Source organism: Arachis stenosperma, chromosome 9 (assembly GCF_014773155.1).
Source record: "Arachis stenosperma cultivar V10309 chromosome 9, arast.V10309.gnm1.PFL2, whole genome shotgun sequence".
NCBI lineage: Eukaryota > Viridiplantae > Streptophyta > Magnoliopsida > Fabales > Fabaceae > Arachis > Arachis stenosperma.
Window position 1 is genome coordinate 15,130,672 of NC_080385.1, and position 15,769 is coordinate 15,146,440.

A 15,769-nucleotide genomic window follows, 5' to 3' on the forward strand; every position below is an offset into this window, starting at 1 on the left:
TTTTTAAATTTTGATTTCAAATCTTTTTCAATCAACTAACTAACTTTTTGTTTGTTTCTTATCTTTTTCAAAACCACCTAACTACTTTTTCCTCTTCTATTTTCGAAAATATCTCTCTCTTTTTCAAAAAGTTCTTTTTAATTAATTAATTATTTCATGTTTTAATTTTAATTACATTTTATCTCTAATTTTCGAAAATCACTAACTCCTTTTCAAAAATTATTTTCGAAATTTCTCTTCTCTCTTCCTCTTCTATTTAATTATTTAATTACTAACACTTCTCTTCACCCCTCTTCATCAAAAATCCGAATCCATTCCTCTTCTTCTACCCCTTTCTTTTTCTACTAACATAAAGGAATCTCTATACTGTGACATAGAGGATTCCTTCTTTCTTTTTTTTGTGTTCCCTTTTCTTTCATATGAGCAGGAACAGGGACAAAGGCACTCTTGTTGAAGTTGATCCAGAACCTGAAAGGACTCTGAAGAGAAAATTAAAAGAAGCTAAATTACAACAATCCAGAAGCAACCTTTTAGAAAATTTCGAACAAAGAGGAAGAGATGGCCGAAAATTATAATAATAATGCAAGGAGAATGCTTGGTGACTTCACAAAGCCAACATCCAAGTTTGATGGAAGAAGCATCTCCATTCCTGCCATAGGAGCCAATAACTTTGAGCTTAAGCCTCAACTAGTTGCATTGATGCAACAAAACTGCAAGTTTTATGGACTTCCATCTGAAGATCCTTATCAGTTTTTAACTGAGTTCTTGCAGATCTGTGACACTGTAAAGACAAATGGAGTTAATCCTGAAGTCTACAGACTCTTGCTTTTCCCTTTTGCTGTAAGAGACAGAGCTAGAGTATGGTTGGATTCACAACCCAAGGATAGCCTGGACTCATGGGATAAGCTTGTCACTGCATTCTTAGACAAGTTCTTTCCTCCTCAAAAGCTGAGCAAGCTGAGAGTGGATGTTCAAACCTTCAAACAAAAAGATGGTGAATCCCTCTATGAAGCTTGGGAAAGATACAAGCAGCTGACCAAGAGATGTCCATCTGACATGTTTTCTGAATGGACCATATTAGATATATTCTATTATGGTCTCTCTGAATTTTCGAAAATGTCATTGGACCACTCTGCAGGTGGATCTATTCACCTGAAGAAAACGCCTGAAGAGGCTCAAGAACTCATTGACATGGTTGCAAACAACCAGTTCATGTACACCTCTGAGAGGAATTCCGTGAACAATGGGGTACCTCAGAAGAAAGGAGTTCTTGAATTGATGCTCTGAATGCCATATTGGCTCAGAACAAATGTTGACTCAACAGGTCAACATGATCTCTCAGAATCTGAATGGATTGCAACATGCATCCAATAGTACTAGAGAGGTAGCTTCTGAAGAAGCTTATGATCCTGAAAACCCTGCCATGGCAGAAGTTAATTACTTAGGTGAACCTTATGGAAACACCTATAACTCATCATGGAGAAATCATCCAAATTTCTCCTGGAAGGATCAACAAAAACCCCATCAAGGTTTTAACAATGGTGGACGTGCAAGGCTGAATAATAGTAAGCCATATCCATCATCTTCTCAGCAACAGACAGAGAACTCTGAACAAAACAATTCTAATTTAGCCAACATAGTCTCTGATCTGTCAAAGGCTACTTTCAGTTTCATGAATGAAACCAGATCTTCCATTAGAAATCTGGAAGCACAAGTGGGCCAGCTGAGTAAGAAAGTTATTGAAACTCCTCCCAGTATTCTCCCAAGCAATACAGAAGAGAATCCAAAAGGAGAGTGCAAGGCCATTGATTTAATCAAAGTGACCGAATGCACTAGGGAGGAGGAGGACGAAAATCCTAAGGAGAAAGACCTCCTGGGACGTCCTTCAAGCATGAAGGAGTTTCCTATTAAGGATCCAGAGGAATCTGAGGCTCATCTAGAGACCATAGAGATCCCATTAAATCTCCTTCTGCCATTCATGAGCTCTGAAGAATATTCATCCTCTGAAGAGGATGAAGATGTGATTGGAGAGCAAGCTGCTCTATATTTAGGAGCTATCATGAAGCTGAATGCCAAACTGTTTGGTAATGAGACTTGGGAAAGTAAACCTCCCTTACTCATTAGTGAACTAGACACTTGGATTCAGAAAACTCTACCTCAAAAGAAACAAGATCCTGGCAAGTTCTTAATACCTTGTACCATTGGCACCATGAGCTTTGAAAAAGCTCTATGTGATCTGGGGTCAGGGATAAATCTTATGCCACTCTCTGTAATGGAGAAGATGGGGATCATTGAGGTACAACCTGCCTTGTTCTCATTACAATTGGCAGATAAGTCCATAAGACAAGCTTATGGATTAGTAGAGGACGTGCTAGTAAAGGTTGAAGGCCTTTACATCCCTACTGATTTCATAATCCTAGATACTAGGAAGGAAGATGATGAATGCATCATCCTAGGAAGACCTTTCCTAGCCACAGCAGGAGCTGTGATAGATGTCAACAGAGGTGAGTTAGTCCTTCAATTGAATGGGGACTACCTTGTGTTTCAAGCACATGGCCATCCCTCTATGACAAAAGAGAGTAAGCATGAAGAGCTTCTCTCAGTTCAGAGTCAAGAAGAGCCTCCACAGTTAAACTCTAAGTTTGGTGTTGTGAGGCCACAACCAAACTCTAAGTTTGGTGTTCAAACCCCATATCCAAACTCTAAGTTTGGTGTTGGGAACACTACACACTAAATTGACCTGATCACTATGTGGCTCCATGAGAGCCACTGTCAAGCTATTGACATTAAAGAAGCGCTTGTTGGGAGGCAACCCAATTTTATTCATCTAATTTTATTTTATTTTGTTTCTTTGTTATTTTTGTGTTTTATTAGGTACATGATCATGAGGAGTCACGAAAAAAATAAAAAAAAATTAAAAACAGAGTCAAAAACAGAAGAAAAAATTTTTTCACCCTGGAGGCGCACAGGCTGGCGTTCAACGCCCAGAAGGAGCATCTTTCTGGCGTTCAACGCCAGAACAGAGCATCTTTCTGGCGTTGAACGCCCAAAACAAGCAACAACCTGGCGTTTAACGCCAGGATGCGCACACAGAGGACAATCTGGCGCTGAACGCCAGAAACAAGCATGAAACTGGCGTTCAACGCCAGAATCATGCATAACATGGGCGTTTAACGCCCAGAACTAGCATCAATGGGCGTTTGAACGCCAGAATGATGCATCAAGGCATGTTACATGCCTATATGGTGAAGGAATGGTATTTGTTTTCACCTCAGGATCTGTGGACCCCACAGGATCCTCACCTCAGGATCTGTGGACCCCACAGGATCCCCACCTACCACATTCCTTTTAATCCTAATCACACTCTTCTAATCCAAATCTCATTCTCAATGTCACACTTCCCAAAAACCTTCACCTATCACCTCAATTCCTCTTCCCAATTACCCCATTCACCATTCACATCATACCCCTCTTCCCCATACACCCCACCTACCTCCATAAAAATTCAAATTCAATTTCCCACCCTTTCCCACCCAAAATGGCCGAACCTATACCCTCCCCCCTCCCTATAAATACCCTTCTTTTCTTTTACATTTTCACACAACACAAACCCACATTCTCCCACATAACCGAACCTCTCTTCTCCTCTCTCCATATTTTCTTCTTCTTCTTCTACTCTTCTTTCTTTTGCTTGGGGACAAGTAAATTTTAAGTTTGGTGTGGTAAAAAGCCTAAGCTTTTTATTTTTCATTCACCATCAATGGCACCCAAGGCCGGAGTTTCCTCAAGAAAAGGAAAAGGGAAGGCAAAAGCTTCCACTTCCGAGTCATGGGAGAAGGAGAGATTCATCTCCAAGAGCCACCAAGACCACTTCTATGATGTTGTGGCAAAGAAGAAAGTGATCCATGAGGTCCCTTTCAAACTCAAGAAGAATGAGTATCCGGAAATCCGACTTGAAATTCAAAGAAGAGGTTGGGAAGTCATAGCCAACCCCATACAACAAGTTGGAATTTTAATGGTTCAAGAGTTCTATGCCAATGCATGGATCACTAGAAACCATGACCAAAGCATGAACCCAAGCCCAAAGAATTATCTCACAATGGTTAGGGGGAAATACTTGGATTTTAGTCCGGAAAATGTGAGGTTGGCGTTTCATTTGCCTATGATGCAAGGTGATGAACACCCCTACACAAGAAGGGTCAACTTTAACCAAAGGTTGGACCAAGTCCTTATGGACATATGTGTGGAAGGCGCCCAATGGAGAGTAGACTCCAAAGGCAAGCCAGTCCAACTAAGAAGACTGGACCTCAAGCCTGTAGCTAGAGGATGGTTGGAGTTCATTCAAAGATCCATCATCCCTACAAGCAACCGATCTGAAGTTACTGTGGATCGGGCCATCATGGTTCATAGCATCATGATTGGTGAAGAAGTAGAGGTTCATGAAGTCATAGCCAATGAACTCTACAAAATAGCTGACAAACCTTCATACATGGCACGGCTAGCATTCCCTCACCTCATATGCCATCTATGTTATTCAGCCGGAGTTATCATAGATGGAGATGCCTCCATAGAAGAAGACAAGCCCATCACCAAGAAAAGGATGGAGCAAACAAGGGAAGTTCCTCACGGCCTCAAGGAGAACAAGAGGAGGTTCACCATCAACAAATGCCTCAAATGCACTTTCCTCCCAACAACTATTGGGAGCAACTTAGCACCTCCTTGGAAGATTTGAGCCATAATGTGGAACAACTAAGGGTGGAACACCATGAGCACGCCCTCACTCTTCAAGAAATAAGAGAAGATCAAAGAGCAATGAGGGAGGAGCAACAAAGGCAAGGAAGGGACATAGAAGAGTTGAAGAACATCATTGGTCCTTCAAGAAGAAGACGCCACTAGAGGTGGATTCATTCCTTGTTCTTTATTTCTTTCTGTTTTCGGTTTTTAATTATTATGTTTATCTATGTTTTGTGTCTTTATTTCATGATCATTAGTATGTAACCATGCCTTAAAGCTATGAATAAAATCCATTAGTCCTTCACCTCTCTTAAAAGAAAAATGTTTTAATTCAAAAGAACAAGAAGTACATAATTTTCGAAATTATTATTGAATTTAGTTTAATTATTTTGATGTGGTTACAATGCTTTTGTTTTCTGAATGAATGAATGAACAGTGCATATGTCTTTGGATCTTGTTGTTTATGAGTGTTAAAATTGTTGGTTCTTGAAAGAATGATGAACAAAGAGAGATGTTATTGATGATCTGAAAAATTCATGGAATTGATTCTTGAAGCAAGAAAAAGCAGTGAAGAAAAAAAAAAAAAAAAAGAGAAGAGATCTAAAAAGAGTATATAGAAAAAGAAGGAGCAATAGAAAAAGCCAATAGCCCTTAAAACCAAAAGGCAAGGGTAAAAAGGATCCAAGGCTTTGAGCATCAATGGATAGGAGGGCCCAAGGAAATTAAATCCAGGCCTAAGCGGCTAAACCAAGCTGTCCCTAACCATGTGCTTGTGTCATGAAGGTCCAAGTGAAAAGCTTGAGACTGAGTGGTTAAAGTCGTGATCCAAGGCAAAAGAGTGTGCTTAAGAGCTCTGGACACCACTAACTGGGGACTCTAGCAAAGCTGAGTCACAATCTGAAAAGGTTCACCCAGTTATGTGTCTGTGGCATTTATGTATCCGGTGGTAATACTGGAAGACAAAGTGCTTAGGGCCACGGCCAAGACTCAAAAGTAGCTGTGTTCAAGAATCAACATGCTTAACTAGGAAAGTCAATAACACTATCTGAAATTCTAAGTTCCTAAAGATGCCAATCACTCTGAACTTCAAAGGAAAAAGTGAGATGCCAAAACTGTTCAGAAGCAAAAAGCTACAAGTCCCGCTCATGTAATTAAATTTATATTCATTGATATCTTGGACTTTATAGTATATTCTCTTCTTTTTATCCTATTTGATTTTCAGTTGCTTGGGGACAAGCAACAATTTAAGTTTGGTGTTGTGATGAGCGGATAATTTATACGCTTTTTGGCATTGTTTTATATAGTTTTTAGTAAGTTTGAGCTACTTTTAGGGATGTTTTCATTAGTTTTATGTTAAATTCACATTTCTGGACTTTACTATGAGTTTGTGTGTTTTTCTGTGATTTCAGGTAAATTCTGACTGAAATTGAGGGATTTGAGCAAAACTCTGAAAAAGGCTGACAAAAGGACTGCTGATGCTGTTGGATTCTGACCTCCCTGCACTCGAAATGGATTTTCTAGAGCTACAGAACTCTAAATGGCGCGCTCTCAACGGCGTTGGAAAGTAGACATCCAGGGCTTTCCAGCAATATATAATAGTCCATACTTTATTCGAAGAATGACGACGCAAACTGGCGTTGAACGCCAAGTACACGCTCCTTTCTGGAGTTAAACGCCAGAAAAACGTCATAATCCGGAGTTGAACGCCCAAAGCACATCATAACTCGAAATTCAACTCCAAGAGGAGCCTCTGCTCGTGGATAAATCAAGCTCAGCCCAAGCACACACCAAGTGGGCCCCGGAAGTGGATTTATGCATCAATTACTTACTCATGTAAACCCTAGGAGCTAGTTTATTATAAATAGGATGATCTACTAATGTATCAATCATCTTTTGATCTCAGTTTTATTTTATTCTTCATCTTAGGAGATCATTGATCACGTTTAGGGGGCTGGCCATTCGGCCATGCCTGAACCTCTTGCTTATGTATTTTCAACGGTGGAGTTTCTGCACACCATAGATTAAGGGTGTGGAGCTCTGCTGTACCTCAAAGATTAATGAAGTTCTATTTTCTTTTATTCAATTCTCTATCTTATTCTTATTCCAAGATATTCATTCGTACTCAAGAACATGATGAATGTGATGAGCTAATAACTCTCATCATCATTCTCACTTATGAACGCGCGTGATTGACAACCACTTCCGTTCTGCGTGTAACAAGGCTTGAATGTATATCTCTTAGGTTCCCCAACAGAATCTTCGTGGTATAAGCTAGATAGATGGCGGCATTCATCTAGATCCGGAAAGTCCAACCTTGTCTGTGGTGTTCCGAGTAGGATCCTGGGAATCCGGAAAGTCTCACCTTGTCTGTGGTATTCCGAGTAGGATTCCGTTCATGAATGACTGTGACGTGCTTCAAACTTTAACCTGCTGGGCGTTAGTGACAAACGCAAAAGAGGGATTCTATTCCAGTAGGAGCGGGAACCAACCGGTGATTGGCCGCACTGTGACAGAGTGCGTGCATTAGCTTTCACTGCGAGGATGGGATGTAGCTATCAACCATGGGTGATGCCTCCAGACTGGTTAGCTGTGCGAGTGACAGCCGTACAGGTTATTTCCCCGAGAGGAATGAAAGTAGCCACAGCTGATAGTGAACCCCTATACAAAGCTTGCCATGGAGAGGAGTAAGAAGGATTGGGTAGAAGGAATAGGAGAGCAGGCGTCCTAGAGCTCTACAGCACCTCCATTCCGCTTATCTGAAATTCCTACCAATGAATCTGCATAAGTATTTCTATCCCTTTTATTATTCCTTTTTATTTATTATTCCAATAATCACAATTCCCCTTTAATCTCTCTAACTGAGATTTACAAGATGACCATAGCTTGCTTCATACCAACAATCTCTGTGGATTCGACCCTTACTCACGTAAGGTTATTACTTGGACGACCCAGTACACTTGCTGGTTAGTTGAACGGAGTTGTGAATTCCACCAGAGCCATAATTAGAACATTGATCACAAATGATACAAGAATTTGAATCACAATTTCGTCCACCAATAAGATATAATCATATGAATAAATTAAATTTACTTTGTTAAATTGTAAATAAAAATCAAGATAAAATTTGATTTGTAATTGATTTTAACAAAAAATAAGATATCTTAATCAGTTTTAAGATTATTCACTTAATTTAAAAATTTTATAAAAGATAGAATTAAAATTTGGTTATCTTTCTTGGATGTATATATATGTGCTCAATCCGACTAATTTTTTTATCCGTTGACAAATTCTTTTAAGTATTACTCATACAATATTCTTCAGTTGTCTATAATCATGGATATTCCTCCTAAAGAAGATTTAATCATCAATGATGCATGTAATACACAGAATATGTCACTGGCTACAGACTGTGATCTTATCACAGTTGATCTTGGTGATCAAATTGGAACTACAATTCTTAGTGCTAAGGTAAGACGTAATCGGTTTTTAAATTTTAGTAGAATGTATTATGAGTAATTTAATCTGTTATGTGTTCATATTTTAGGATGACCTAGTTATCAATGACTGTGTTATTCAAAGCAAGGATCTAAATAAAAGTGAGAATTGTCTAGTAAAGTGGAAGAGGTCCTCCGTAGCATAGAGGTAATTTAATTTGACAACCAGTAATGCAATTTATATTATGTTATGCAATCTATATAGTATAAACATTTTTCTCCCTCTTTTTGTATTTTTACATTTATATGACATTATTTTACCTAAAATGTTTGCAGTCAATGAGAGTTGTAAACATGGCTTGAGACGAACAGATTGATAAAATCCTTGAATCTGTAAGTCGTATTGAGACAATGACTTCACAACTCAGTCTGAACAATGATTTCGAGACTCCGACCAAGCTTTTTGCAATATGGACAACCCAGTATCCCTAACTATAAGAGCCGCAACAAAAAAGAAAAATATATGAAAGGTAATGCATGTGCAGTAATGGAGAACAACTCATATTTTTTACTATTATATTCTTAAAATGATAATAAAAATTTATTGAATCTATTTTTTTCTTAGGGTAAGACCACTATGGGGACACAGAAAAAATTACCGTTCAATCCCCAGGCAGAATTAGAAAGCCGAAGATTGAGTCCAAATCATCCAATAAATCCAAGGCGTCTTATGCATTGAGCCAATCCACAAATGGCTATAGAAGACCTGTTTATTTCTTTTTCATTATGGATGTAATTACTACTTAGACATTAATCTTTAATTATCTAGTCTCTTATGAGTACTGCTACCATATAGTTGTGTATTGCCAATACTTTTGTGTCAAACATTCGTAGTCAATGTATTATAAATTTATGCCAACTCCAACCATGCATCTTTTGGAAGATCAGATAAAGGCCTGTGCATATGCATTTTCAGCTTCTCTAGATCCATCGTAAGTTAATATGATATTATATGTGTTCTCGATGAATAAGGACCAATCTAATGTGTTTTTGGATTTTAAATGATACAGGGAAGAACTTGTGGTAATAGATACAATCAGAGCAACTAGATCAGACTTTGAACATTTTATACCTGACAGACTCATTACTGATAAGGTACACAAATAATCTATTCATTAATTTACATTTGATTTTAATCACAAACGAGTACTTTATTTGGATTATGGTTCAGATTCTTGAATTAGCAGCATTGACATGCACTGATGACCAATTTGATGTAAGTTTCAAGACAACGTGGTAACTTCCACCGAGATTTATGATATGTTATACAACCCCTAACAAGATAATTTTACTGATTATAAGTTATAAATGTAATGTTGATCTTTATCATGTACTAACAGTTATATTGGTTTGCATTAATGAATTAGGTGGATGTCTTCAACAAGATAAATTTAAAGAAGAAGATGGAACACTATATTTATAAATTTATGCAACCTACTCCTGATTTAAAATTTGTAAGATTTTTTTGAATATTCATGGTTGGATGTAGTTTTTCATCATTAACAAACATAACTCACGGGCAAATTTTATGGTCTAGATATATGTTCCTATTCAAGAGGGTGACCACTGGTATCTAATGGTAATCTCGATTTGCGATCGCACAATCTATCACTTGGACACCCATTTTAATGATTACAGAATTCACTATCGTGAACGTGTTATCAAGGCACTAGCAAGGATTTAAAAAAATTTTACTAAGCTTATTTGCCGATATTTTGTTTTTATTATCGAACTAGTTAAATGAAATTAGGCAAACGCACTGGAGCAAGTCATCAAGTCAAACTTTTACAAAGATAATGGCATTCAAGAGTATAATAAACAATTTCATGACTACAAAATTACAAGGCCAGAAGATATACCTCAATGTAGTTCAAGCTTGAACTCTGCAACTTGGGTGATGAAGTGGATGGATATGACTTTTGAGTTTAAACCAAATGGTAACAATAAGGTGAGCATTTATAAAAGAACTCCCAAATAATAACTCCAACCATTTTTTGTACTAATTTATAATGAATAAATTGCAGCTTGAGGATCACGATATTCGCATGATAACCGCTGTGCATTTACTCTGGAGTCGGATCAACCATAAGAAGTCACAAATTATAGCATCCGCCAATGAGTTTTGGAATATGCACACAAACCATGAGATGTAAAGATTATAATAGTAATCTAGATAAAACTTAATACTTTGGTTATTGCCTATTTATTTGTTATGTTTGGTGGATGTACTTCTTTTGTTATTTTTCAATGACTTGTTAAATAGATATTTATCGCTTTGTGGCTTTATAATTTTTCTCTATTTCTATGCACTATATAGATATTTTAGTTTAAAAAAATCATACTATCTTGATGAAGTAATGTTATTTTCATTTATTATTTCAACAACAATGGCATACAAATATTATATCTTGGGAATTATATTTTAATTTATATAATTAATTTATTTAAAAAAATTCCAAATCTTTTTATTTGTTTGCATTCTATTTAATTGTTTTCATTTGATCAAGATTTAACCTCTCTATTAAATGTTGACTAGAAGGAAAAAACACAATGCAATATGTATCAATTTATTTTAATAATATGATCTTATATTGCTAAGACATATGAAGTATATATGTAACAAATTTTTAATCAACTCTTCCTGAATTATCAATGGAAGCCCCCTTTCTAATCCTCCATAAGAGCGATAGGACTTTTAAAGTTATCATTTACAAATTTTACGGTCTCCTCAGGAGCAACACGATCCGTTATTTCCTCATTGTAGAGCTCTAAGAACGTTACTTTCATGTTGTGCTCCACATTCTGAGCCTCCAATATATCGAACATCTGTTTCACAGCTCCGCGGATGACACTTGCATCACTCGAAAATTTGCCATTCTGCACGATGAAAAGCACAGAAGGATAATTGAGTTTCAATACAAAATAATTTAGCAGACATAAAAATCATTTAAAACAGGGGAATATTGAAAATCCCGACCCCCAATACATGATTTCAAAAAAGGGGAGGTCAAGAGACATCATCTATACCGGGCATCGAGTCATAAGCCTGCACCACTATACAAGGGGGCATGGTGTAAGATTATACAAAGCCTAGAAATGGTATAAGATTATACAAAGCCAACAAAAAAGCTAACATTTGCTATAATATTATGAGCAAGTGATATGATTTTCAATCAAAATCAGTGATCAACTTAAAACAATACAAATTTGAAATGTAATCTTGGTTGGTATGTATATAAGCAATTGGAATTTAGCCTGAGCACAAAGAAAATTGGGTCGAGGACATACAAAATACTTTTTTCCATCTAGCAATCCATCAAAAGCTAACAGGAATCAGCTTTGCCTTTCAAAATAGAACATCAACATTATTCTAACAAGAAGTGTTGGAGTCCTTAACATCATAGATTCTAGCAAGCTTCTCTTAAGCTCATCCTTCATATTCCAAACATAACAAATTAAAAAACCCTAAACACCATAATTGTCCAACCAATAATTACCAGACAAAAAACAATTAAATCTGAAATTTTCAGCTCACAAGCAGTAATAATGTTCTCATAAATGTCCAATTAATAATACTCAGATTTGAATTTAACTGATAATACCTGAGACATGGAGCTCAGAATGTCCTCAAGCTTCTCTCCCAATCCAAGATGAACACCAACTGTTCGGTTTCGTGAAAGATTAACAAAACATGTAAGCATGATGTCTCCAGTTCCTGATAGAACAGTTATTGTAGTAGGCTTTGCACCCATCTTCGGAAGACAATCGGAGGAAAGTGAAATTAGCGATTAGTCATTTGAAAGAAAGAATTGAAATGCTTCAATGGAAAACGCCTTAAGGCCTGTTTGGTTTCTATTTTGGGTTTTAATGTGTGCCATTTTCATAATTGTAAAGGAAAAACTGAAAATATTGTTTTCTATTTTCCTTCACAAAAATTTAAAAACAGGCAACACTGAAGTTAAAAACGAAGAAATGAAAATGGAAACTAAACAAGCCCCAAGGTTACTACACATTTTATGCCATTTACAAATAGAAGTTCTATAAAGCATTGCACCTTCAATTAGTCATCAATATGAATATGATTACTCCCTAAATCGAGATCAGTTACCTTTGTCGCAAGCCATCGTATCTCCGAACAACCTTGTGAAACAAGTGCAGCCATCGAATTGTTACCAAGATTCATACCTTCTACTATGCCAACAGCTATTGCAAGAACATTCTTGAGAGCACCAGCTATTTCAACTCCTGTAACATCACTGGAGTTATCAGAGATTACAAGCTGAACATTTGCGACAAAATCTGTACATGTAGTTGTTTAACAGTTGATGAATTATTTTTTTTAGGTAAAAAAGAACAAAGGTGGCTATATTATGCATCATCAAACACGAATACTCGAGTCATAAATGAATGAAAAAGAAGTCAATTATGTATAAAACTAAGATTCATTTATAAGGATAGAGGACGCAGCGTGACTGAGGGTCACAGATGATGTTGACCGCGGCAAGTAGGACGGCTGAGAAGCAGATGACGGCTTGACCGAGAGGAGGAGGAAACAACGGCGCTTGCGATGATTCTTCCTCTATTTGAGGGCGACGGCGAGCGGCGAGACGACGGCAACACGACAGCGAGCAGCTCTAACCCTCAACCAGAGAAGCCAGAAGACGCTGGGGATGACATGTCAAGCTACATGAGAGACGGGTTCGGGACAGAGGGAAGGATGAGGCCGCGGAGGCACCAACAACAACAAACGGCACCGGTAGAACCCTAATTTACAGACTTTGAAGATTTGCTTTTCTGATTCTGATTCTGAATGAGGAACGAAGGGGGGAGGGAGTTAGGGGAAGGTGGGTTAACGCGTTACGCGTTTGGTGTTGTTTTTAATCAAACCGGCGTCATTTATAAGAACCGGTCGGATATCACGGTCCGGTCAAACCAGCCAATCAACGATTTTAAACGGTTTTTAATCTGACGGTTTTAAATAGTGGACCAGAGCCTTTACTTTGTCGGTTTGACCGGTTTTTTACCCTTTTTCGCAAACCGATATTTATTTGACAATTATTTTATCTAAAAAGCATACGCACGACTATTGGAAGAATATATAAAATTTCATTAATATAGTGCAAAAAATAAATAAATACAAATATGAAATTGATTCTCTACGCAAAAATATTAAGTATATGAAGGTTGCTAATTATCACTATCTAACTCAGCCGTCGGTTCTGGATATACGTCGCCATCATCCGAACCATTAGCTTCATCTTCAATAACGTTGTTGTCAATGTCCTTTTGCCAAGGACATGTTGTCTTCTTATGTCCTTCCATTTGGCAAACACTACAATGTTGCCGCTTCTTCCTAGATGGTTGTCCTGAGCCTACACCGCTTTGATGCACATACGGATTGCTACTTTTAGCTACACCTGACTGAGGTTGATTAGTGCCTTCGTCTGCAGCCTTGTAAGATGAGTACAATCCCAAAATTAGGTCACGTGTCTCTTCATATCTCTCTGGTACTTTAGCAGCAACAGCAGCCAATTGTTTAGAAAATTCCATCAAGGCACTTTGACAACTAATAACAACAGCATCCCTGGTGAACCCACTTGAATCATTGAGTGCTGATTTAACCTTTTTTGTCCATCTATCCAATATCAATGACTGGGGAATCTCACAAATATCTTTGTCAACCAGAACTTTCACAATATGTTCGCAGGAAATTCCAAATGACTCAATTCTTAAACAGGTACACATAAAGATCATATCTTCTTGATGAAAATCAATGGTCCACATAAAATCGGGCCTCCCATACTTACACACAATGTACTTTATGAAACCATCATTATTATCTATGTTTAGCACCCGCATTGATCCAGCTCTAGAGAGAAATGGCCGAAACAAAAGAAATATCTCATGAGTATATAACTCAGCAGCATATCTCTCTAACAGCTCTATACAAGTTTGCATGATGGGCACCCCACGTGTAGATTCATAATCAACATTAAATTCTTTAAAGCGCAAGTGTGCAACACACCTTTGAAAATGCTCTACAAAACTTGTCAAATCATACCGCGACCCCATATACCTTGCCACAACTGAGTGTAAACCTTCACATCTTGAGGTAGTTCTAAAGCCAGCAAAGAATTTTCCTCTTATATATGCAATAGCCCACATATGCTTCTCTTCGTACATGTTGATCACCCACGGCTCATCCTCAAGACCAAATTCTTCAATAAGATGAACCCACTTATGCTTAAACACGAGAATCTCGTAGTCTCCCAACATGCTTTTTCTGAATTTAGATGTAAACGATGGATTTTCAACATTTTAGTTGCATTTCGAATAAGGTGCCAAGCGCATAATCTATGTCTGACTTCAGAAAATACATCTCTTACTGCATTCCTAATCGCCATGGCCCCATCACTTATTATTGAGGTCGGGGTCTTGCCCTTCATTGCAAACATGAGCTGACGCAGGAGCCAAATATATGTATCAGTAGTTTCATCCACAATTAACGCAGCAGCAAAAACAATTGTTTGGTTGTGGTGGTTAACCCCGCTGAATATGACTAATGGACAACTATACTTGTTCTTCTTGTACGTAACATCAAAATCAATAACATCCCCGAAGAGTCGGTAGTCTAGTTGGCTAATCCCATTAGACCAGAACAAGTTACGTAACAAACCTCTTGAATCATGACATGCCTTGAAATATAATTGTGGATCCTTCAACCGCATATCCTCCAACTTCTTCAACACTCGTGCTGCATCACCAGGAATTTGACGCCTTTACCGAGCAATCTCATTGTACATATCTCTGGGACCATAGCCAACAAATTCATACCCGCCTGCTTGACTCGTTAGAAGACCAAATATCTGTGAAGTGCTAATCCATGACTTTAGCATGTTCATCATTTGCATAATATCTGCCTCTGACATTTTTCTGTGGGCAGGCAACATAGCACTGAATTGTGTATCTAATAGATCATGGTTGTGTTCGTTAGAGAAATAAAAAATATGCCACCTTCCAATTTCTGGTACAAATTTAACATCCATTCAGGCTTCACATCCAGTTCTTGTTTCCAATCTAGGCTCCTTCTTCCTTTTTTCCATCGTGTAATATTTCTCCTCCCTGAATCCTTGCCTATAACATACAAACTTTTGTTTGTAAATCTCGCCAATACTATTCTTGAAGGTCTTGCTCTTCCTTGCACTAAAGCCCTTCGACTTTGAGTACTTCAGATAAAAATCAAATGCAAGCTGCAAAGTAGAAAAGTGATATTTGCCAATTTTCCCCACAAAATTTTCACTAAATTTCAAAGTTGTAATGTCTTGCACAGAGTCAACCGCATAAGCAGCTTCAAGGATATCTTCTGACTGATCAGATTCAGAAAAATACGCTCCCTCAGTAAATTCATCTCCGAAATCTTGTTCGAATTCATTATGTTCATCCATCGTATCTTGGTCACTTACTAGCTCTTCTTGTTGGTTAAAGTCATCGTCCTCCTGGTATTGCCCATTCATCTCAATGTCCGTAAATATACCTGACAT

General features: G+C 37.7%; 1 protein-coding gene across 1 annotated transcript; it reads right to left on the bottom strand.

Annotated features, from left to right (window-relative positions):
- Positions 1-15,274: 15,274 nt before the first annotated feature.
- On the bottom strand, positions 15,275-15,769 carry LOC130949124 (uncharacterized). Its single transcript, XM_057877941.1, has one exon. The coding sequence runs from the start codon at positions 15,767-15,769 to the stop codon at positions 15,275-15,277; it is 495 nt and encodes a 164-aa protein (XP_057733924.1).

Coding starts and splice junctions, on each gene's coding strand:
- LOC130949124 (XM_057877941.1), bottom strand. CDS start 15,769: ATGTCAGGTATATTTACGGACATTGAGATGAATGGGCAATACCAGGAG.